Here is a 23,597-nt window from a genome sequence, read left to right as displayed (position 1 = left end):
TACACAGGCAGTTGTTAGGGCATACCTCAGTATGCCCTAACAACAGGAAATATGTTCAGACAGCCCTGGGGTCCTTCACTGGACCCTGGGCTGTCTGGCCATATGAGTTGTTGGCTTTGATCACGTCACAGTTATATTCTGTGACGCGATCAATGTGCAGTCCCCTCTCCTTGAACGCCGCGATCAGCTGTCATCGCGGCGTTCAAAGGGTTAACAGCGGAGAGAAGATTTTTCTCTCCTCTCCGCTGTCAGAGCGGGGCCGTGGCTGTGTATTACAGCCGTTGCCCCGCTCTCAATCGCACACACAGAGACGGCAGAGACTGCTGTCACACAGGACGAGTATGCTCGTCCTAATGCGCGAAGTGCTCGCTGCTCAGGACGAGCATACTCGTCCTGTGTCGGCAACCAGTTAAGTCAATGTTTGTGTAGATCAGTAAGGAGTATCATTTCTTCCAATCATCAACTGACCCTTTTCTTCAGAAGGAAAACCCAACACTAATATGCAAGTCATTCGGTTAATAAAATACAAAAACATACATCATGTCCATGTAGCGTGGATATTTAATTTGTATAACAAATGATTAGGCTCAACATCTTTTTCTTATGACATGTTAGTGTTTAAAGAATTTGACAAGTGTTAAATTATATTACATGAGACACTTGGTATTATGAGGAAATGACAAACGTTGCGCAAGTGTCTAAGAGGTACAATTAAATTATCAGGAAAAGTAATGAAAAAATTAGAGAGGCCTTTGATCAGTTGGTAATAAGGATGTTGAAACGGGTCTTTTTCTTTATGGTATGGGCATACTAAATGAGGAAAGTGCTATAAAGATTTCATTATAATGTTGGTTATACAGCTTATATTTTAAGGCCACAAATTTATTGGCTTTCCTCAAAACAGAACCCTGTATTACAAAAAATAAAATAAAAAAAGTTCCTCTTGTATATTCACCCACAGTTTATGGGGACACACAGCGCACATTTTACAGGCAGAAGACATTATTTTAAGGTCATGTAAATGAGCGGTAGTCTGAAAAGCTCTGGAGGACCAAGAGGAAAAGACGATGTATATGCCGCATTGATCTTCGGACCATACTATGAAGTCAGATCAACGTTGTATCTTCCCAAACTAGTACATATTTTTCACTTGACTTGAAAAGGAGTCCAGTTAGTATCTAGCAAACCCCATACATGTACAATCAAATTTTTTATACTGGAATATATCATAATATGGTCCTTTGTCCACGATGAAGTGCAAACATCTGCAGCTCAAACCAACAGCCTTTAAAGCTGTCGTTCTTCGTGTAGCAAGTATAGGCCACCAAGTGTACTAAGACACTCCACCCAGAGTCAAAACATCAAAGCATATGTTGCAAACTCGAACAGGTTTATTCAAGTCAAACTTGATAATGGGAATCTCCTTTGTTGAGCACTTATGACACAGGAGTCGTCCACAATGTCGACTGTAGGAAGAGAAAAAGCACAATGTGAACTTGACAATTAGGTGCAGACTGGCAAAACTTAGTAGAAACAGGATTATGTTAACAATGGGAAGGTTTTAGTTGCAGAACAACCTCAACTTCGGGGTTTTGGTTGGGGTTCGACTTAAAGAGAATCTGTCAGCAGTTTTAACCCCTCAAAATTGAGAGCGCTATAAAGAGGACAGGGAGATGGGGGCCGCAAGTGATCCACGCTGCCCTGAGCTATGGCTGTAGCGGTCTTCTGATTGGAAACTAGGGCCATTACAGAGGGGAGGTGCTGGAGAGCTTTCAGTGAAGAGAGTCCAGCACACTGCACATGAAGGAGTCGCCTCCGGGGCATTAAAACTTAGATTTCTCGGTCATGCAACCTGCATGACCATCACCATAGGTATCGTTACGCTTCTCTCCCTTTCCTCTATATAGCACTGTCACAAGTTTTGGAGGGGTCAAAACAGCTGAAAGATTTCCTTCAAAAGTTATATTATGAGCACAGTAATTGTATACTTATTTCAAGACAATTTATGTGTTATCTTGATATATGAAAAGTGATCCATCTTACCAATGATGCTTTCGGGTTGTAACACCAAACTTGGCAACACACTCATAGCAATTGGAACCATCGCACCATGGAGGCTCCTGAGTTAACATGTCTGGGAAAGGAAAGTGCAAACCAAAATGACAAACCCGTCTGCCTATATTATTCAGATGTTTAAAGGGGTATTCCCATCAGGGACATTTATGACATATCCACGGGATATGCTGTAAAAGTCTGATAGATGAGGGTCACACCTCTGGGACCCGCACCTATCTCTAGAACGGGGCCCCCTAAACCCTGTTGTAGCTTTCTCGGCCACTTCCTGATTAGATGGTCGGGAGTTACGAAAACAGCGTAGCTCACTGAGCTACGCGGTTTCTGTAACTCCAATATAAGTAAATGGCAGTTACAGAAACAGTGTAGCTCGTATATGCTAGCGGGGTTTAGGGTGCCCCCGTTCTAGAGATAGATGCTAGTCCCACCTCTGGGACCCGCACCTATCTGACATTTATGGCATATCCTGTGGATATGCCATAAATGTCCTTAATAAACCCCTTTAAGTATTAGTGTACTTGCCTAGAAGTCTGAAGAGAAGCTGTTTTGTAGCAACTTGATAGTTAAATATGTTGATCCCTTGATTGTTATTCACTCCGAGTCTGGCACCAGCTTTCACGATGGCTCGACAGAGATTGGCATTTCCTTTCATGTAGGCCAAAAGAAGAACTATAAAGAAAGGTCATACAGCTATGATGAATCAAACAAACATGATTAAATGCTCAGCATCAAAAAGAAAAAAAATAACAACACATCAACAAACACATAATAATAATAATAATAATAATAATAATAATAATAATAATAAATATGCACGTCCTAAAAAGCTATTTCCTTGTATACTAGGTTTACAAGGATACAATATCTCACAAAATATATAATTGCATTAAAGAATAATACACAGGTAAATATTTCAGGAGCGGTTTAAAACTAGTGATATGAGATATAAAAGGCTAGTCTAGCGATTTGCACTGCCATCCAGTTATCCTTGACCTGAAACTGCAAAGTATATGAATATAAAATATTATTTATTTTTTTTGGGGGTTACCCCCTTATTTCTGCAGAACAAAACCAGTCAAAGCTGTTCTGATACAAGCAGCTGTTTTCCTTTTACACATTACCGAAAACAATAAGGCTATGTTCACACGGCGGATTTGCTTGGTGGGCCCCGCTGTAAAATCCACCACGAAATTATTCCTGACGTCAGCAGGAAGATTCCTACTCCCATTCACTCCAACGGGAGGTTTGGGTGAAACGTCTGCCCCTCATTAAAATAAATGGGAGGTGGAATTTTGCGGCAGAAATTTCCTCAGTGTGAACATGGCCTAAGGAGTGGCCTGTCCTCACTATACAATTATATATCTGTATCTCCTGTCAGGTGAGACCACGCAAGTCAATAGTTGGGGGTGACATGGTATGAAATGACAAATAACACCCACAAACATTCACCATATGGTAAATGTACAGACAGGCTCTTTTTGTACCTTTCAGCAACTACAATTGACTTTTGATCTTCCAAATCACTCCCCATTCTGATACCATCAGCTGAGAAATGCCAAAAAAGCACAGTTTGAAGGCTTAACTGTTTCCATAAACTTGCCTCTTCCGGAGGGCTTAGCTTAAACCCCTGGGCTTGTGAAGCCTCTCTCTATTTTCTGTAGCCATCTAACTCACAATTTTGCCCCTATGAAAGATAAAACCTTTCAAAAGTGGAAGAATTATATACCTGACCTAGACTCCGATGACTCTTTAGTAGCTCTGGTCCTCCCCTTATTTGTGCAAGAAATAACCCAAGTAAAACTCCATTACAGGATTTATTTATGACTTTGTAATAGGCAGGTGAGCCTATGCAGAATGCTCGAGGTACGGTCCCCGACATATGTTTTGGGACTGTAGGGTTCTACATAGGCTTTGACTACTGGCGAGACATACTTGGGGTGCCCAGATGAGACTCCATAAACTAGAGAATTACACGCCCTAAAATCTGCTTCTTCAGAATTGTGGATGAAATTCCTGTTAATGTCGCTTCTCGTAACCTATATAGACTGCTATTCTCTTATGCTAAAAAGATTATTTTACTTAATTGGAAGCACGTTAAAAAACCTTCTTGTGAGGCATGAATTTGTGAAATCAACAATGTGCTCCCTATGTACAGACTCCCATATACAGCTCGTGGGTGCCCGGCCGGATCGACACCATAGAATTTGGGGACACTGGACAGTGCCTCTACAGATTCCGGGACTATTGATTCTTAATTTCGTTGTCATCTGATAATATAAATATTAGGATATGCCGCCTGTGCTTTCTTACTTATTTCTCAGTAATGCTGTAAACCGTCTTTACCCCTTTTCCTAGAAATGTATTTTCCCCTTATTTAGGCTTCGTTCACATCTGCATCGGGGTTCCGTTCGTGGGTTACATCAGAGCTTTCCATCAGGGGAACCCACAAACAGGAAAAGTTGTATTGTTTTGGGGTACATATAATCGATTAACTTTTATTATTATTTTTTTGAGGGGTAATGGAAAATAACAAATATCACCTTTCTTTTTTGCGTCTTAAATGTATGCTGTTTAACGTGTGGTATAAATAACATAACTTTATTCTACGGGTTGTTACAATTATGGTGATTCCCGATTTCTAGAGGTGTTTTGTTTTTTTTGCACAATAACAAAAGTATTTGTTTTTGTATTGCCATATTCTTCTATAACTAATTTAATTTTCGGCCAACGTAGCTACATGAGGACTTATTTTTTGCAGGACAACTTGTAGTTTTCATTAGTACCATTTTGGGGTACATACGACTTTTTGATAGCATATTTTTGGAAGGTAGGATGAACAGAAAACAGCAATTCTGGCATTGTTTTTTATTTCATTTTTGTTACGGTTTTCACTGTGCAGGTTAAATAACGTAATAGTTTTATAGCTCAGGTCGTTATGGCGATCCAAATTATGTGTAGCTTTTTTAATTTTTCTTTATAATAAGTCATTTTGTAAGGAGGGTAAAGTGGGTTTTTCTAATTTTTTTTAACATCATATTTTTTCATTCATTTATTAACTTTATGAAACAATTTTTCACTCTTTTTTTAAATTTTTTTAGTCCCACTCAGGGACTTTACTATGCGATCATTTGGTCGCTTGTATAATACACTGCAATACTTCTGTAGTGCAGTGCACTATGCTGTCCTGTGCCTAATAAGCATGCACTGAAGGAAGACCTGGGGGCCAATGCTAGGCCCCTGGCTGCCTTGGAAACCATCAGCACCCCACGATCGCATCACCGGGGGGGCAATAGGGTAACAGAGGGAGCCCCCTCCGGCTGACACCACTTAGATGTTGCGATCGCTATTGACATTAAGGGGTCAATGTGGTATTGTATTTTGTACAAATACCACTGAAAAAATCTTTACTTTTTCTACATCTGCTTTATTGTATAGATACTTTTCTATCTGAAGCAAATTACACGTATGAATCCGGATGTTACGGTCAATCTTTGCAATACGATGTCACTTGTGCACGCACGGACACTGTAAAAAAACTGTGTCCACTTCAGTCACACCCATTGTTAACAGGTGTAAAAAAAAAAAATCAGGCGTCCTATTTTTTTCTTCTTGATCTTTATAGAGCTTAGTGACTTTTCAGCATTGTACGGTAAAAGCATGCTACCGCTACCTTTCCAGCGGGTGCCCTGAAGCCACTGTGTAAGAAGCTGCTTAGGTCTCACTCACACTTGCGTATTTGATCAGTATTTTGTATCTATATTTTAAAGCCAAAACCGGAAAAAATGATTAAATAAAGGAAACATTTATACTTCTCTTTCGTCCACTCCTAACTTTTGCTAAAAAAACATATACAAAATACTAATGAAATTTGCAAGTGTGAATGAGGCCTTATATAGAGTGAGAGTCCATGCCCAATGTAGTCATGTTATTATGTCATGTGATTGCTTGTATGCAAGTTCAAAATCTACCCACAGCCTAATTGCTAGGCACCTGCTGGCCACTTTCCTACATCTAGTAGCCAGAACTGGTGATGCAAATCAATGCAAACTAACAGCCCTTTCCATAAATGGTGAATGGCAATACTAGAAGAGGCTATAGGTACAGCGTGCCACCTACTGATTGTAGTCCGTCGCAGTCAGAACATACCTAGACTGCTGCTTAGCAAAGCGGTGGTGTAAAAACCATTAACGAATAGTGAACTCTAATAAAGGCAACAAGCAATACACAAAAAAGCAATTACAATCGAGTTGGTTTATGGGTTTGAAAGTTCAAGCTGTTAGGGAAAATGTAATCACCGGTGTTTCCTTCTGAATCCGGTTTGTCCAGTGGGTATTCGGCCATACATTCCAGGAAGAGTTCAAAGATAGCAGCCGCATTTTCCTTTCCATATTGCCCCAAAATGTGCATCGGTGATTGGCCCCTGTCAAAATAAAACATGTTATTTGGTGTGCACACAAAGCTAGTATAAAGTTAAAAAAATTTCCTGAGAGGAAGACTGGTAAAGAAAAACAGTGAAAATTTATATAGATCTTTATTGACGTAATTCCGTATTCATGAAAACTACACTTTCAGATTGCACTGTAAAGTAATAAAAAGGTGCTTAACCCCTTACTGCCATGCCATTGTACGTAATAGTGCCACTCAATAAGTATTGACTGCTTACCTCAAGTTAAGTGCCTCTGCATCAACATTACATTCTGTTAAAAGACAGCGAATATTGTTCAAGCGGCCATGCATTACTGCCAGATGAAGTGCTGTAAAAATAAACAAAAAAGGTCACACTTGAGATGTATGATAGTTACATATAGTTACATAGTTCGTATGGTTGAAAAAAGACACATGTCCATCAAGTTCAACCAAGGGATGGGAAAAGGGAAGGGAAACATTTCTACACATAGGAGCTAATATTTTTTTGTTCTGGGAAATTATCGAAGCCTTTTGATGAGACTAATGACACGAACAAGAATGTGTTTTGTTAACAGCTTTTAAATAAAACAGTAAATCTACAATAGTAATACCAAGTGACCAGCAGCTAAGCTCCTTATCTATCATCTACTTGTATGACTTTGTGTTAACTCTAAGTATTCCCGGTCTTGAAACTCAACGGCCCACTTTTGTATGGCAGTTTAAACCAGTTTTAGGCGTAAACTGTACCGCTAAAATGTTTTTCTCACCAAATTTGGAAAGTGACCATAAAAGTGCGCACAGTCTCCCAAGTGGACGTAGTTTAGGCCGGATTTATTATGTAGAATAGATGAAAAATTTGGTGCAGTTTAGACAAAAAAAAAATTACAAATAAATGTTGATACTGTCCACATAAAAAAAACAACAAAAAAACTAGAAATTTGTTTTCACACTGGCTACTAGAGCAAACACACTATGCTGATGCTTCCTGTAACTTGCCAACTTTGCTATACAGAATGGGAGAGAATACACATTATCCTCACATTATTATGTGAGGAGTCTGGTTGCCATAGTCCCCATCGCCGGCCGCTATCATGTAGCAGGCCGGCGATGGTAGCTTAACCCCTAAAAAGCCGCGATCTCTATTGAACGCGGCTTTTAAGGGGTTAAACAGCGGGGACACAGCGATCGATCCCCGCTGTAGGAGCTGTGACAGCTGCTGTACGAGATAGCAGCTGTCACAGCTCCTGCATCTGTCGGGAAGACGGCCGAAACGGCCGTTATTCCCGCGACTTCATATTCCGTCGCTGATTGATAAGGGGTTACACATGCAATATAAATCAAGACGCAGCCACATCATTTCACAGAGCATGCGAAGTGGAGTGTGTCAACCACGCATGCTCTAATCAGATAAAGAAGCACGTGGTACAGTTACGTCATTTGTGACGTAACCGTACAGTCTGAAAGCCGGAAACCGGAAGTAAGGTAGCAGACCAAATGGACGGGTCTGCACAGGAAGTGCAGATTTTGCATTACTAAGCGGTCGGTGACGGAAGAGGAGATACGACGCTACAGTCATCTGATCAAACGTAAGTACATTGTAAAGTTATATATTTTCCATTGTTTAGTTTAAATGAATGTCATTTTTTACTTCCGGAAAACCCTTTAAAATGGTTTTCCACGATCGGACAACTGATCACCTATCCAACCGATAGGTCATCAGTATATAATCGGTGTGGGTTCGACACCCAGACCCCTCCCCGATCAGCTGCTTTGGCTGCCTCCGGGCACCAAACGATATTGCCAAAAGAAAATGGCTCCGGTCACGGAATAGCTTCCGAGCTGCAGTAGTCCAGCTCTGCTCCTATTCACGTGAAAAGGAGCAGAGCTGCAGTTCTGCCGAACGGCCACTATGCAGTGGTCAGAGACATCTGCTTCTGGCTCTAACTACTGCATATCGTTCAAAACATCTGGCGCCCGATCGGTGCGGGGTCCAGGTGTCAGACCTGCACCGATGATATACTGATGACCATTCCGGTGGATAGGTCATCAGTTGTCCGATCATGGAAAACCCCTTTAAATCTAAAGTAATAAAAATAAAAACAAATACATGAGACATTCCAAATAAAAGGAGTGGTCTCATGCGGACACCCCTATCCATATGCCCTTATTAGTGCAATTAGACATCATAGAAAAAAGGTCTCCCCTCTATGTGCCAGAGTGGAGTATAGTGCCACTAAGCATGAGTGGCTGCCGCTCTGGCAGACCCAGCCAGACCATGTTTTACATACGGAGAATACTTTCACTGTATTTAGAAAAGCAGTTATTTTCATTAGAAAACCTTTTTTCTACTATAATTACCATTGTTCCCATTTTCATCTGCAGCTCCAAAATCGACCCCATTCTCCAGGAGTACAGAACAGATAGTGGGGAGATCTTGTTGTGCTGCGAGGTGAAGGGCAGTCTGACGATGTTTTGTCAGCTCATTCACTTTGGCACCTGCAAGAAGCTAACAAAACAGATCACATACATTACTGATCTAGACAACTACGACAACAAAGTGAAAGCAGGCAAAGTATTGTGGCTGTACACTGGGATGTTATTTAGCTTTGTAGGAGGAACAGTACAATTCCCAAATGATAAAGAATTCTATTTAGTAGATATTACACATTATGTGTAAATCTACATGTATAAATGTAGACATTACTGTACATACCAGATTGCGGACAATAATCTCAGATCCTGCCTGCACTGCCAGATGCAGAGGAGTTAACTTGGAAGCATCCTGCACTCTTGAATTGACATTGGCTTGTACACTAATCAGGAATAACACACTCTCAATGTCAGAATTCTGCACTGCCACATGCAGAAAATTACGTCCTTTGTTATCCACCTACAGGGCCAATGAAGAGAAAATGAAGCATTATCCAGTGGACATTGAAATCAATAAATTGTCTGTATAATGCACGGACACGTCGAGTCCTCCACAGCGAGATATGCTCTTTGTAGCCACTATTTGCTCTGGCTAAATTTGTAAATGATAAAGAAGCCACAGAATCCAAATGGTTAAGTTCCGATCAAAAGTCTTTTTGTGGGTGACCACATACAAAATATTGGCTTAACCAGTCTTGGACCCTGCAGCTTCTTCTTTATTACAGTATCATGTCATAGGAAACAAGGGGAATCAGTTGACACAGCAAGGGTCTGAGATTGTGAGATGACTCAACCACCTCATCATTATGGTCGCCTTAAAAACTTTACTGGAGCAACATTGTAACAGAAATTACCTGCTCGGCTGCTCCTGATTCCCGTTTTAAGATGGCCTCCGCAGCTTTGTTATTTTTGAATGTCATGGCACATGCGAAAGGGGTCATACCCTGTCTGTCCCTCACATTCAGTCTGATTTCAGGGTGGGAGATCAATAATTGGATAATTACACGGTGCTGGTTGCTAATGGCAACATGTATTGGAGTTCTTCCTTCTGCATCCTGTAATACAAAATGAGACAATCTTGCACTTGCGCTCTATTCACGCTGTATTTAATGTTCTCCGTTTGATGTATATGCCGGGAATATCTCCCAACTTACGCATGAAGCGGAGGTTGTGACAGATGCTTAACTATAATGGTATCAGTTTAACAAATACATCATGAACTCTCGAGATGTATCAGTTAAAGGATACAATTATAGCCTATGGGTGAATAATAATGCCACTGTTGGGTATCTATTTAGCGCATCACCCATAGGCTATAATGGAATATGTGTAACGGATAGGTCATAAAGAACTATCGAAAAGCCAATGATGTATACGTTAAACGGATGCCTGTGAAGTATGCCATACAGTGGCATCCATCACCCTTAGGCTACCATGCAAAAAAATGTATACTTGTAAGTTTCATTACTTGATGCCTCTGGATAGAATAGCGTAAACTACTGAACTATTCTAACCAGCAAAAAAAAAAACTGTATACCTGACGTATACCGCCCAATGGAGGCCAAAAGTACTCTCTTTTGGCCTCTATCAGAATAATGGGAGCCTATTCGTACATTTGGCATTTGTGCGATGAGTTTTCCCGATACATACATCAAACGGACAGGAAAAATGCAGTGCAAAATAAGCCTAACAAAAAAAATGTAAAAACTTCCCTTATACCCAAATCGAGATTCGTTTCTTGATAATAGATATATTTGGCTTGTTGAGCAAAGCACTGTATATTTACTTTGCAATCTGTACTGACTGACGGCTTTGTACAAGATCATGTTATTGATCATACCTGTGCATTCACATTGGCACCAAATTCCAAAAGGCACTGAACTACTTCTTCTAATCCCCAACTTGCTGCCAAGTGCAGAGGTGTCTGTCCATCTCTGGCCTCCTCTTCCCCTTCTCCATTTGGTCCTGGTTTTCTAGGACTGTTTACATCACAAGCACTGAAAGAGCACAAGAGATAAGTTGCCATTTCACTTACAGGCCAACTATGTTTTACTTAACAATTTTATAGAAATGTTGAAAATGTTTAATTCACAAGAATGACTTCCAAATAGGCCATCCTGAAAAGCAGTATCTGGATACGATCACAGGTGAACATGTCGATGTTTATTAAACTGCTCATACAAGACCATTGCCTAGATCTTCAAATGATCTGTGGAGGGGATACATGTGAATTAAGCATCAATAGTAGAGCAATATTGTGGAGCACACAGAGACGTCAAAGCCAAAAAGTTGCCCTGGAATAGAGGAATACACTCTAAATTTACTGTAGTCTGGTTTTACTACCACTTCATTCGTCTGTTGGCACAGTGGTATCCCTTCTGCCCTGCGCCAGCAACAAAGGGCTTGTACTATAATATATTTTTATGACATATCAATCAGAAATGTTGTAAAAGTCCTTACTAGCAATGAAGCAATGGCCACTAATATGTGGTCAGGCTCTGTTATAATGAATGGAAGTTAAGAAAATCTACAATCTAAAGTTGATGTGTATCACTGGTTTTATATATATATATATATATATATATATATATATATATATATATATATATATATATATATATTAAAAAAAACATTTTTTTCTCAATACAATTAATTAGCCTAAAGTGTTCTATTGACAGTATATTCTATTGACAGTATATTCTATTGACAGTATATTCTATTGACAGTATATTCTATTGACAGTATATTCTATTGACAGTATATTCTATTGACAGTATATTCTATTGACAGTATATTCTATTGACAGTGCGTCAATCCTCCATTCCCTTACACCTCTATTTATAAAGTCTTGGTGGCTATCCCCCAATTCATATGAAGCTGTATATGGCCCCTATTTATGTCAATAGGAGTCATATATGAAATGTATATGGATAGAATCCCCTATAGGAAGAAACCTCAGCAGAGTTCAGGAAAAGGCCCTGTAAATATTGTATATGCGAAGTACCGTACAGTAAATTTTGATATTTAAAAGGTGTTGTCACTATTAAAAAATCCATTTCAGATACCTAATTAGGGAATTATTAGTTAATAGAGGGGTGTCCACTATTCAGGACCCCAATTTATTAGCCAGAATGTCTACAAAGAGTGTCTCTCGCTCTAGAGGACTTGGCACGTCTGTTCATTACATTGACAGCCAATGGGCACTGCGTAATGCTTCATTTTACCAGTGGTGGCGCTGGGCTCCCCGACAGATTATAGCTGATCACTTTAATCATCTGGTTGCCCAAAGTGGACAACCCCTTTAAGACTTTAGATCCTATAGAATTTTTGTTACTTTTCTTTGAATTGTATATGTGACGACACGTGTTTTGCTAAAAATGGAAACCTCTTTTTGATTTAAATTCTCACAACTCTTCAAATAACGCTTTTATTCTCAAAAAATTCCACTGATTCTATATCTGAGAACTATAAGTAAAATTAAACTGCTTTCCACAGACTTCTGTGGTATGAATATACTGTACAAAGAAAGAAGTTAAAACATTGGAGTGTAAAAATAGCTCCAATAAGTAATAAACAATACATAGCGCTAACCTGCGTATAAGGAAGCAAGAAACCTGCTCTTTGTTCTCATCGATGGATCTGTGCAGAAGAGACTGTAGACATCCACTTGGCCCTGGCCCCCAAAACGTTGCATCACATCCATGTCTTACCTAAGACAAGAAAAATAATGACTCTGGATCTACGTAACCGCATGCGGACTAGACGTGCTGCCGATACCCTCCAAGTTTACGTATATTCCGCACAATATATATGGAACGAGAGGGAAAGAGCAAAATACATTTTCACATTACTATCTTTTGGAACATTTCTACCCAGCACATCTATACCTCAGTTGTTCTTAAACTTTAAGTTTTGGCCATCCTATTTTTAGGAAATACACGAAGGATAAAATAAATATTTTTTTGGTCAAGTCAATGAAACTAACTTAGTGAAAAAAAGGAGGAACAGTTTAATCTTACTAATGTAGATGCAATATCCTCTAGGTCATTTTCAAGTGCAATCCAGAGTGGGGGGTTCCCTTGTTCATCAGTGACGGACATGTCTGCCCCTCTTGTACAAATAGCATCAACCACTAAGGGAAGCTGATTTTTAATGGCTAGCTGAAGTGCAGTCTCCCCATCTTGGGTCCTAAAACAGAAAATATGTTATAGCCATCATCTGTAGAGCAATTACTGTTTTGTTTCCAGTATCTTCTTATCCAATACAAAGTACAAATTCACATTTCTGTGACTTTTTGGCCCCGTCTTAACATTGTTAAATTGTTTGATAGACTGGATTCACACATCGCGCGTTTGTGCCATTTTGGCGCAGATTTTAACGCAGATTTTTAAGACGCAGTCAGGAGTGGTTTCAAAAAGAATGGGAAATATAAAGAAAGAACTTATACTTCTCCTTCCTCCTGAATCCACTTCTGGCATTGGCTTGAAAATCTGCTTTAAAATCTGCGTCAAAATGGCACAAATACGCGATGTGTGAATCCAGCCTTAAAGGGAACCTGTCACCAGCATTTCACCTATTGAACTTTACATATCCCTCGCTGGCCGCTGCTGGTATCAAAAGTTAATTGCCGTTATCCCCTCTCCTAAACTCCTCCGACTGTAAATAACGGTCTGCAAACATTTTGCGCTTTTTATCATAATAATCCGGTGTCCCTTTGTGCGCACACACCAGAAGAGGACATCAATGCACAAGATTTTGTGTGCTGGGGGAAGGCGAGGAGCTGTCAATCAAAAGTAAGGAGGCCGGTAAACTCGGAAAGACTTGAGGAATGAAGATTTGACTCTTTTCAAACTAAGATTCTGTGGGAACAGTGAAAAACGGAATACTAAAGGTTCAGAGCCGACTAAGAAGACCATTAGAGGTTCTATAGAAATGATTTTTCACCCACTACCACCAGGTACTGCTGGTCTAATAGGTGAAACGCTGGTGACCGGTTCCCTTTAAACTCAGATTAGACAGAGATGATAGAAATTGTAAATGCAGTAATATTACCAGATTTCCAAAAGATCACAGAGGTTATCAACTAGTATGTAAGACTATGTTCACACCAGCGTCGGGTTCCGTTCATCGGCTGCGTTCGAACTGTCAGAAAAACCGATGAACAAAAAGCCAAACGGAAACCATAGTTTTGATTTCAACGGTAAGGCTTCTGTTGCAGATGGTTTCACGTTTCACTGTTTTTTTTCTGCGAAAACAATAGCGTAGTTGACCACGCTTTTGTTTACGTGAAAAAAATGGAAACTTTATGAAACGGAAACTAAATGCAACGGAAGCATTACCATTGAAATAAATGGTAATGCAAACGGAAGCTATGGTTTCCGTTTATCGTTTTTCTGACGGAAAGGTTGAACGAAACCGATGAATGGAAGCTCAATGCTGATGTGAACAGGCCCTTAGCCTTCCGTTTACCAATCCCTCGCCGAGTGGAATCATACCTGATATTTATATCGGCTTGGTGTTCCAGCAGGAAGAGAGCACTCTTACTGTCTTGTCTTCGTATTGCCATGTGCAGCAGGGTCTGTCCATCCGACATGGTGTCATTGATGGAGGCTCCTGATCCAAGCAGTTGTGCAGCAATGATGTGCATACCTGAAAGTAGAGTTAGGATTTTCAATGAGGTCATTAAATAATAACAGAGTAAAACTTTTAATTTAAAATACAATTTTATATATCATTTATACATCTTTTTTCCAGAAATAATACTGTCCATTTGTTACAACTAGTCCATGTAAGATACAAAAGTACTATAGCAGTCAGTGGTGGATTATAGGGGTGGTCTTATCAGACACAGCATTCCCAACAAATAGGAATAGCCGTGGCCAGCAAAGCATTTCCCCTATAGTGGGCAACCATTCAGATAAATAGCCATCCATGTAATACAAGGACGGCTAGAGTTTGCCGGAAACCGTCTATATTATAATCTGCCACAGGTAGTAGTCCTATATACACAATGCAATTAGGGCATCCCTAAAATGGTCTAATAAAATTATCCTGGTGCATGCCATAGCAAGCAGCGGGCAGAAACTAGTGAGCCCTAAACGCTAATAAGTGACTCCCTGTCCTCAGTGAATTAGAAGCATTTATGGAGATTGGGGGACAATTAGTTTGTGCTATTGGACAAATGCCTTTCCTGGTGTTTAATTGACTATCTTACCTGTCCATAAGGCCAGGGCCAATACAGTTTGTTCTCTGGAGTCCTTTAGGCTGAAGTCAGGAATGATTTGAAGATTATTTGTTGCATGCAGCGCATTGGCTTAAAAGAAAACAAACACACATTATCTATATATAATAAACATTGCAATGAAAAAACAGGAAAACCATGCTAATAATCTGTTTAAGAATAAATAAATCCATAAATGCACTTGTTCTGCTGGCCATGAGGAGTTCTCACCTTTCTGCTCTAATATGACGGTCACAACATCTGGATGGTTGTAGGCTATTGCCATGTGCAGTGGTGTCTGTAAATATGTGCTGGATGATGGGCTGGTTGGTGAGGACCCTTTAGGAACAGGGATGGGTTCTTGTGTTTGTATGTTTGGATTGGCTCCTTGCTGTAATAGCTCTGTAGTAAGGTTGGGAAGCCCACTCCGGCAAGCTGTGTGTAACGGTGTCTCCCCCTAAGAACAGCAAAGCCATGAAAAAATACACAAAGAGAATTCTCATAAAACATGCAGTAAAATAAAACAGTGACATGTCCTATGTTAGGGCCGGTTCACATCAGCGTTGGCTTTCCATTCACGGGTTCCGTTGGAGGTTTCCGTCGGGTGAACCTCTCAACAGAAAGTCAAACAGCTTCCGTTTGCATCACCATTGATAATGGTTTCCGTTTGTCACCATTCCGGTAGGTTTCCGTCTTTGTCACAGAATCAATAGCGCAGTTGACTGCGCTATTGATTCCGTCGAAAAAACGGAAACCTGCCGGAATGGTGACAAACGGAAACCATTAGCAATGTTTCCGTCACCATTGATATCAGAACCTATCAACGGAAGGGTGACGCTGATGTGAACAGGCCCTATAGACATGATTTACTGTTGTGGTCCATTAACAACACAGTTTACTATACAGAGCTTACCCATTTATTATTATGATTGACTTTAGCCCCCAGGGTTGCCAAAAAGAGAGCAGCGGCCTCATTCCCTGCCCCAGCAGCTCTTTGTAACAAACAGTTACCTAGGAAGAACATAGATTAACGGAAAAAGGTATATTAAATATATAATCAAGTATATGTAAAGCAGCAACATGTTCAGATTATGGTTAGACTTTCGGCTGGGTTGTTATGTGAATTGTCATACATTTGTACAACTAGTCATCTAGTATTTTTTTTACCTAAATGAAAGATATTTTACATGAATATTACAGGGCTTGTCTCATATTCGCTATGAAAGGCTCCTATGCTGGAGGAATCTGTACGCCCAACAAAACAGTACAATAAAAACCCTTGATAATAAGGTTGGATTTGTTTATGACAAATGAAACATCCACAAAGAAAATAATGAAAACCCTTGAGGCGAGAAGTTTCATTACTTATGGAGCTCCTCGCTCTGTAGTGAATACAAACCTCTTGTGTTTACCTGTTACTGTGTCGGGGGCATCGGTGTTGCTGCCACGTTTAATCAGTCTTGCTGCAAAACTATTCTCATCAAATGAAGTTCCATTTACAATAGGGGCGTCATCGAAAGGGTTTACAGACTGGTCAGAGGACACGGTGATGTACTGGACCGCAAGCCACAGAGCCGTACTTCCTTCATGATCCTTTAGTTCTAAATCTAATCTAACAAAAAACAAATAGTCAAAGCCTATGCATTAATTTGTATCTCAAATCTCAAGACGACATTATAAGACAGTCAGTAATACACCAGTATACAAATGGGTTTTTCTCGTAGTTCACACGTCTTTGTCAAAATGTGTTTCTTTTGCCGTGGTTCGCGAAAAAAAAATTTTGACCACGACGTGTGAATGCAGCCTGGCAGTTAGTTATAAATTACTCCTAAAAATCAAGGCAAGGGGACTCATCGTAATGTCTTAAATAATTTATTGCTTAGGTGTTAGTACACATTTCCATCAGGTTTTTTTATGCAGTTTTTGAAGCCAAATCCAGGATTAGATTCAAATAAGAGAAATAGTATTTGTTCTTTTTACTTTCTCTCCCTTTATGATCAAATCATGGTTTTGACATAAAAAAGCGCATAGAAAAACTGAACGTGAACATGTACTAGCACCCTTAAAGCATTAAAAAAAATGATCATGCAATTATTGGAAAACTGAACAGTCATGTGAGCAGAAGGAAAAGAAACACGTCCGGACTAAGGCTCTGCTCACACTGGCGTCATGAATTCTGTTTTTAGAAAAGCTATAACCGATCTCAATGATTTCTAATGGTTCCATAACCTGTCTATTTTCTTACAGACAAGGAACAACTGAAACACATACGTGAACGGTACCTTAGTATGAGACCATTTGTCAAATGATGCGCAACTCGAAGGCCGAGACTACACACAGACTTTTGTGAGGCAACAACCTAAATTTCTGCATAACTTGGACACTATTTTTTTCATACAATAGGGCCGATAAAAAAAAAGTCACAATTTGCCAGAATTCGGTCTCAATTTGTGCTAAAAAACTGGCGTACATGCCATGCGGCAAATTTATTATGTGTATTAGGCTTCGTTCACATCTGCGCTAGGGCTCCATTCCGACGTTCCATAGCTTTCCGTTTCCATCACCATTGATTTCAATGGTGACAAATCCGGTGCCAATGGTTTCCGTTGGTCTCCGTTGTGCAAGGGTTCTGTAGTTTTGATGGAATGAATAGCGTAGTCGACTACGGTATTGTTTCTGTCAAAACGACGGAAACCTATGGTTTCCGTTTGTGTCTGTCAGGGCTCCGTTCCGGTGGAAAGCTCAGACAGAACGTCGGAACGGAGCCCTAGCGCAGATGTAAATGAAGCCTTAGACACTTTTTTTACAGCTCACTCGACAGTTTTGAAAGATGTCTAGAACAGGGGGCATTGCTAAAGGAGGCGTAAAAAGGGCTAGATTTATTAATGACGTGCGCCATTCTTTTGACGCAAGATATTGGTGTAAAGTACGACAGCCATAAGGTGGTATAAGAAAGATAAAAGCGTCTTAACTGGTTTACAAGATGAGCCAAATTTATCATATAGCGTGCACCATTGTGATAAATTTGGTGCATTTTCTGCCCGTCTGCTCTACATTATCCTAGTTTTAGGACAGAATTAATATATAATTTAAATTGTATTTCTTATTGATTTATGTGTTGCATGTCGGTCACATTAAGCACTCAAGCGCTGAATATACTTGCGCATCACACGCAACTCCATATACTCCTACGGACTACAGCTGTCCCAACATATGTGTACATCCCCAGCCTGAATCTGTGTAAGGAACATTCACACAAACAAATATATATATATCTGATCTGTTGGATTTTGAAGAATACAACCTAAAAGTTTGCAATAAACTCAAAACGATCTCAATCTCTTATGACTTACTGTTTGCATTGAAGCAGCTGGTTGAACACATACTCATTTCTAGAAAGAATAGCTGTATGCAGAGGTGTCCTGAAAACAAGAATTAGCATGAATCCACAAAATATCTTTAACATGCCCTCTTCAATCTTTTAAAGTTACTATAATTACAGTTCAGTGTTCCCCTGAATTTTCTTTTATCATTTTTGGTAATAGAGAATTTCATATTTTAGGTCCTTTTATCAAAAGGGTTTTCCCATCAGAGACATTTATGACACATCCACAGGATATGTCATAAATGTCAGATAGATGCGTGTCCCACCTCTGGAACAGGGCCCCCTAAACCCCACTCTAGCTTTTTTTCTACTGATTAGATGGTCGGGAGTTCCGAAAACAGCGTAACTCGCTGAGCTAAGCTGTTTTCTTAACTCCCATAGAACTGAATAGTAGTTACGGAAACAGCGTAGCTCGCATGCTACGTTTGTTCTGTAACGGCCATTCACTACTATGGAAGTTATGGAAACAGCGTAGCTCAGCGAGTTATGCTGTTTCCGTAACTCTCGACCATAAAGTCAGGAAATGGCCGGGAGTCAGCGTGAGCACAAAAAGCTAGAACGGGGTTTAGGGGGCCCTGTTCTAGAGATAGGTGCGGGTGCCAGAGGTGGACCCACATCTATATGAGATTTATGACATATCCTGTGATTATGTCATACATGTCCCACATGGGAAAACCCCTTGAAGTGGGACCAAAAAAAAAAGTAATTAAGGGAGCCTGTGAAATGATTTTTGCTTTTCTATCTGAGCGCAGCATATGAGAGGAAGAGGTGATCTACATGTAATAGAGGGATAGACGCGAAGCTCATTGATATATAGGTTTATATAATGAAGCCAGCACAGACTGATTGACAACCTTCTATATATATACACCGACACAGGAAAGCTGTCAATCACTGTGAGTGGGCGGGGATAGCAGGACTCTCACTGTCTCTCCTAGGAGTCCTGTCAGGAATTACTCTGCTTTTTACTCAGAAATCCTGCTTCATCACAGAGCTCAGCGTCTATCCCTCTATCACACGCTACTATCAGATACAGCAGCGTAAGTTCCTAGACAAGTTCGCTTTATGAGGGAATTCTCACCAGAAGTTAGCTATGCTGAATTCTTTTATTTTTCTGCCTCCATTAAAACAGACTTTTAGTTCTAGGAGAGCTGTAATATTGAACAAGCGGTCATAAAATATAATAGTAACTGTCATCAAAGATCTAATGGTAAAGTCTCACACAGGATTACTGACTGAGCTCCCACAGTTAGACGCTTACGCTTGATAACCTAGGGTGTAACGGACATCACATGATAGAAATATTAGGATTTCCTGTTACAATTTAAAATTGGTAATACTAATAATTAAGTCAATAGAAGAGTTTATATTTACTTTACTAAGGAACTAAATAAAAACGATCCCTGGCTTCATTATGCGCCCAACAACTAAAACTAGCAGGAAGGGGGTATGATTTTAGCACAGAAAAGGAAAGGCCATTGTAGTCATTATGACATTTGGACCATAACACACGGGCACTCTGGAGCAATATTTCTTCATTTGGTCTGCCTGTTACACAGAGCAGTTTAATGGCTCTCATTGGTATTTTTCAGCTCGTTTTACATAGTGGCATTACATAGCTAATATTGCTTCTGCCAGAAAAGTCTTAGGCCCCATGCACACGACCGTAAAAAACCTCAGTTTTTGCGGACCGCAAAAACTGACCCATTCACTTCCATTGAACGCAGACACCTTTCTGTATCGCTACAGATGGGTGTCCGTGCCGTAGAAATGGTCCGAAAATTATGGAACATGTCCGTTCTTTTGCATTTTGCGGGCCGTGCTCCCATACTCTGTATGGGAGCACGGCCCGAAAATGCGGGTGGCAGTCGGCGGCCAGCCGCGCCCGCAATCGGCTGTGTGCATGGGGCCTTATTTATTATTCCTCCAGCTGAAATAAAGCGACTAGATATAATAAAGAGTGTGTGTCAAATATAGTGACTAATTGCATTCTTGTATTAAAGAGTTAATAAACAGTTCTAGTTTTCTTTAACAAGCCCCAAGAGAACCGGCGAGGCACCAGCTTACCTTCCTTTACTGTCCTGCATGTTGGGATTAGCTCCTGCATGTAAAAGTGCCTCGGCAATCTGTGCTATATCAGACATCACTTCCAGAGAGCGCTCCTTCATTGTGCAGGCAGATACAAGATGTAGTGGGGTCTCTTGTTCCCCAATTGTTGCAGCATTTACAAGTGCACCATTTTTTATTACGAAACTGGCAGCAAATTTATCATCTGTCCAAAAAAAACACCACAATATTACATGTATGATGTATAAAAATATATACTTTTCTAAGAAAAAAATTTCTACTCACCCCTTTGAATTGCTTTGTGCAACAGACTCCAACCTTTCTTGTCCACCATATCAACATCTGCCCTGCTGTTAACTAACGTCGTCGCTATGCTCTCCAGCTTCCGAGACAGCGCAAGATCCAGGGCCAGATCTCCATTTTGGTCCAGCTCATTTAATTTTGCGGGCAACTGAAATGACAATTTGCCGCACGATTATTCTGCTAATCTGGATTCTCATAGCAAATAGAAATTTTATGAGGCTCTCCAATTAAAACTATTGCAGAACTATTGTGAAATGACAGACTGCATTAATAATATGCAGATATTTCTATTATGTAGCCTGGCAGACATTGTGCCCACGTTTTATTTTCACAATAACGCCATATGTTCACAATGTTACCATACCTGGGAATCCATCTCGATCAGATATAGAAACACAACATCTTCTCTTTCCACTTTAATTGCTTTGTGTAAAGGGAATTGAGTCTTGGATTTAAACATTTTGTACAACAGCTGAGCACTCATTGAGCTGAAGTCTTCCTTCCTCAGGTCGTCCTACAAATACAACCAAACAAAATATCAATCGATCGCATACTGCCGGATATACATATGTATGTATGACTAAGGGCTTGTCCACATGTCACGGATTTGCCATCCGGAATTGCGGAACAGAAAATATGCTGTGGAATACAGTAGCAGAAAAGTGGGAGTGATTTAACAATTGTCATCCACACGCTTCGGAAAAATTACAGTGCGTAATTTTATACCGCAGTATGTTAATTATTGCTGCGGAAAGTGGACCAATTTCCTGCGTTTTTCTGTTGTACTGCGTCATTTGCTGTGGAAACGCTACAGAATTTCTTACTGGGGTGGAAATGACATCACAGGAAGTAGAAATATCACCATCACACATCCCTTGAAAAAAACACAAAAACGCATTATTTTCCACAGTAAAAAACGCATGGAATGGATGAGATGAGATTTGTTTTATCTCATCCACTTTGCTGCTACTGCATTTGCTGCGGATTTTTAGCAACGAATTCCATTGCATAAAAAATCGGCAGTATCTATGCAGCATGTGAACTGACCCTGAATGCTGCGGAAATTTTCTGCAGAAAATCCGTTACATGTGGACAAGCTCTCACTGTGGAAAAACAGAGGCATTGGCAGAATATTGCAGATTATATGAAAATGTAGAAGTAGATCTGTTAAGTCACACATACTGCCCCATCTGTGGACAATGTATGAAGCTCCCGCTCCCTACAACTATAAGGGAAGTGAAGATAAAGCTGAACTATCCCAGCGGTGGGGCCCCAGTCATCTAACATTCATCAGATAGCCTTAGATAGGCGATAAATGTTGTTTGTGCGAGAATGTAAAATTACAGTTAAAGGGGTTTCCACAAACTATATGTCTATTAACCCATAGAGACCCACATTTCTCTCTCTCCGCCTATCGGTGATTGACAGCCATCATTGCGTAAATGCTGATATAGTTCATTATGCCCTACAAAGCATAAAAGTGGGGTTACTATGGAACTACCTTTTCCCAGGAGACAGTAATATGCCAGGGAAGCAACCTCTTCCACTGCAGACACAAACGAAGAAGCTTCTAGGGTAAAATGTAACTAAGGCCCCATGCACACGATCATGCCCGTAATCACGGGCACATCCGGCCGCGGACAGTCATCCGCATTTGCGGGCCGTTCTCCCATTATAAAGTATGGGAGCACGGTCCGTAAAAAGCAAAAAATAGGAAATGTCCTATCTTTTGCGGAAGGTTTCTACGGCACGGATACCTTCCCGTAAATATATGTGAAGATGTCCGTGGACAATAGAAGTGAATTGGGTCCGTAATTGCGGACCGTAATTACGGATGACTTTTACGATCATGTGCATGGGGCCTAAAAGGGAGCCATGTTTCTTTTTTTCTTTTTTACCACAAATTGATCTCTAGCAAGTGATTTCCCTTCATATCTCAGTTGTGGCCATGCATACACTACCTACAGACCAAAAATAACTAAAGAATGGGCCAGTTGACATGATCCCTTTAGACCTTATTCACATGCATTTTAAAACGCCCCAAAAAAGTGTATGTACAAAAAACAAGTTCTTAAAGGTTTTTTTATGGTGTTTTTTTTTACATGCTTTCTTTTATTTTGTGACACTTCGTACAGGTGTTCTGACCCCAAAAATAATACAAAAATGGCAAAAAAATAAATGCTGTTAATGTAGGCGTTCTTAAATTTTACAATAGACTGTAAACGAACATCTGGCTGCCACCGAAAACGAGTCAAAATGCTGTGTGTGAAACCGGCATTAAAGTGCTACAGCTTTAAATACAAAATATTGAGATCACAACATATCACATATGTTTTACGCGTGTGTGTGTGTGTGTGTGTGTGTGTGTGTGTGTGTGTGTGTGTGTGTATAGATCTTATTTTTATTAATTGTGTTTAGAAATGCATGCAATGAAGCAGCATTGACTAGCAAAAAAAACAAAACACACCACAGCACCGTTTTTACGGCTTATTCCATCGCCCAAGTTCAATATTTTCATACCCAGTGACTCGCGATGATCTCGGCACAATAGTTCAACAAGGTAGTGGCATTGAGTTCTTCTGCGGTCTGGTAGAAACGTATACAGTTCCTCACGTTCACCAGTGACATGACACCCTTTTCACACCTGCCAAAAAGACAGACTCATGTCAATACACAAAAATAGGAGACGTCATATTCTTTACATTCCAGGAA

At 40.1% G+C, this 23,597-nt stretch overlaps 1 protein-coding gene across 1 annotated transcript in view; it reads right to left on the bottom strand.

The window, feature by feature from the left end:
- Nucleotides 1-493: 493 nt before the first annotated feature.
- Nucleotides 494-23,597, bottom strand: part of ANKFY1 (ankyrin repeat and FYVE domain containing 1) — a 49,156-nt gene continuing 26,052 nt past the window's right edge. The window contains exons 5-25 of the mRNA XM_075852850.1: nucleotides 23,406-23,529; nucleotides 21,250-21,399; nucleotides 20,868-21,033; nucleotides 20,583-20,787; nucleotides 18,484-18,552; nucleotides 16,543-16,742; nucleotides 16,044-16,141; nucleotides 15,362-15,587; nucleotides 15,125-15,223; nucleotides 14,406-14,559; nucleotides 12,930-13,098; nucleotides 12,502-12,620; nucleotides 10,751-10,907; nucleotides 9,765-9,965; nucleotides 9,194-9,370; nucleotides 8,839-8,986; nucleotides 6,737-6,827; nucleotides 6,369-6,493; nucleotides 2,596-2,742; nucleotides 2,044-2,134; nucleotides 494-1,466 (exon numbers count right to left, since the gene is read on the bottom strand). Coding sequence (XP_075708965.1) covers nucleotides 1,334-1,466; nucleotides 2,044-2,134; nucleotides 2,596-2,742; nucleotides 6,369-6,493; nucleotides 6,737-6,827; nucleotides 8,839-8,986; nucleotides 9,194-9,370; nucleotides 9,765-9,965; nucleotides 10,751-10,907; nucleotides 12,502-12,620; nucleotides 12,930-13,098; nucleotides 14,406-14,559; nucleotides 15,125-15,223; nucleotides 15,362-15,587; nucleotides 16,044-16,141; nucleotides 16,543-16,742; nucleotides 18,484-18,552; nucleotides 20,583-20,787; nucleotides 20,868-21,033; nucleotides 21,250-21,399; nucleotides 23,406-23,529 — 3,049 coding nt within the window. The 3' untranslated portion in view covers nucleotides 494-1,333. The remainder of the gene's footprint in view (nucleotides 1,467-2,043; nucleotides 2,135-2,595; nucleotides 2,743-6,368; nucleotides 6,494-6,736; nucleotides 6,828-8,838; nucleotides 8,987-9,193; nucleotides 9,371-9,764; nucleotides 9,966-10,750; nucleotides 10,908-12,501; nucleotides 12,621-12,929; nucleotides 13,099-14,405; nucleotides 14,560-15,124; nucleotides 15,224-15,361; nucleotides 15,588-16,043; nucleotides 16,142-16,542; nucleotides 16,743-18,483; nucleotides 18,553-20,582; nucleotides 20,788-20,867; nucleotides 21,034-21,249; nucleotides 21,400-23,405; nucleotides 23,530-23,597) is intronic.

This window comes from Rhinoderma darwinii, chromosome 2 (assembly GCF_050947455.1).
Source record: "Rhinoderma darwinii isolate aRhiDar2 chromosome 2, aRhiDar2.hap1, whole genome shotgun sequence".
Classification (NCBI taxonomy): Eukaryota; Metazoa; Chordata; class Amphibia; order Anura; family Rhinodermatidae; genus Rhinoderma; species Rhinoderma darwinii.
The sequence above is the reverse complement of the archived record's forward strand: the minus strand, read 5'-3'. Positions and strand labels throughout refer to the sequence as shown.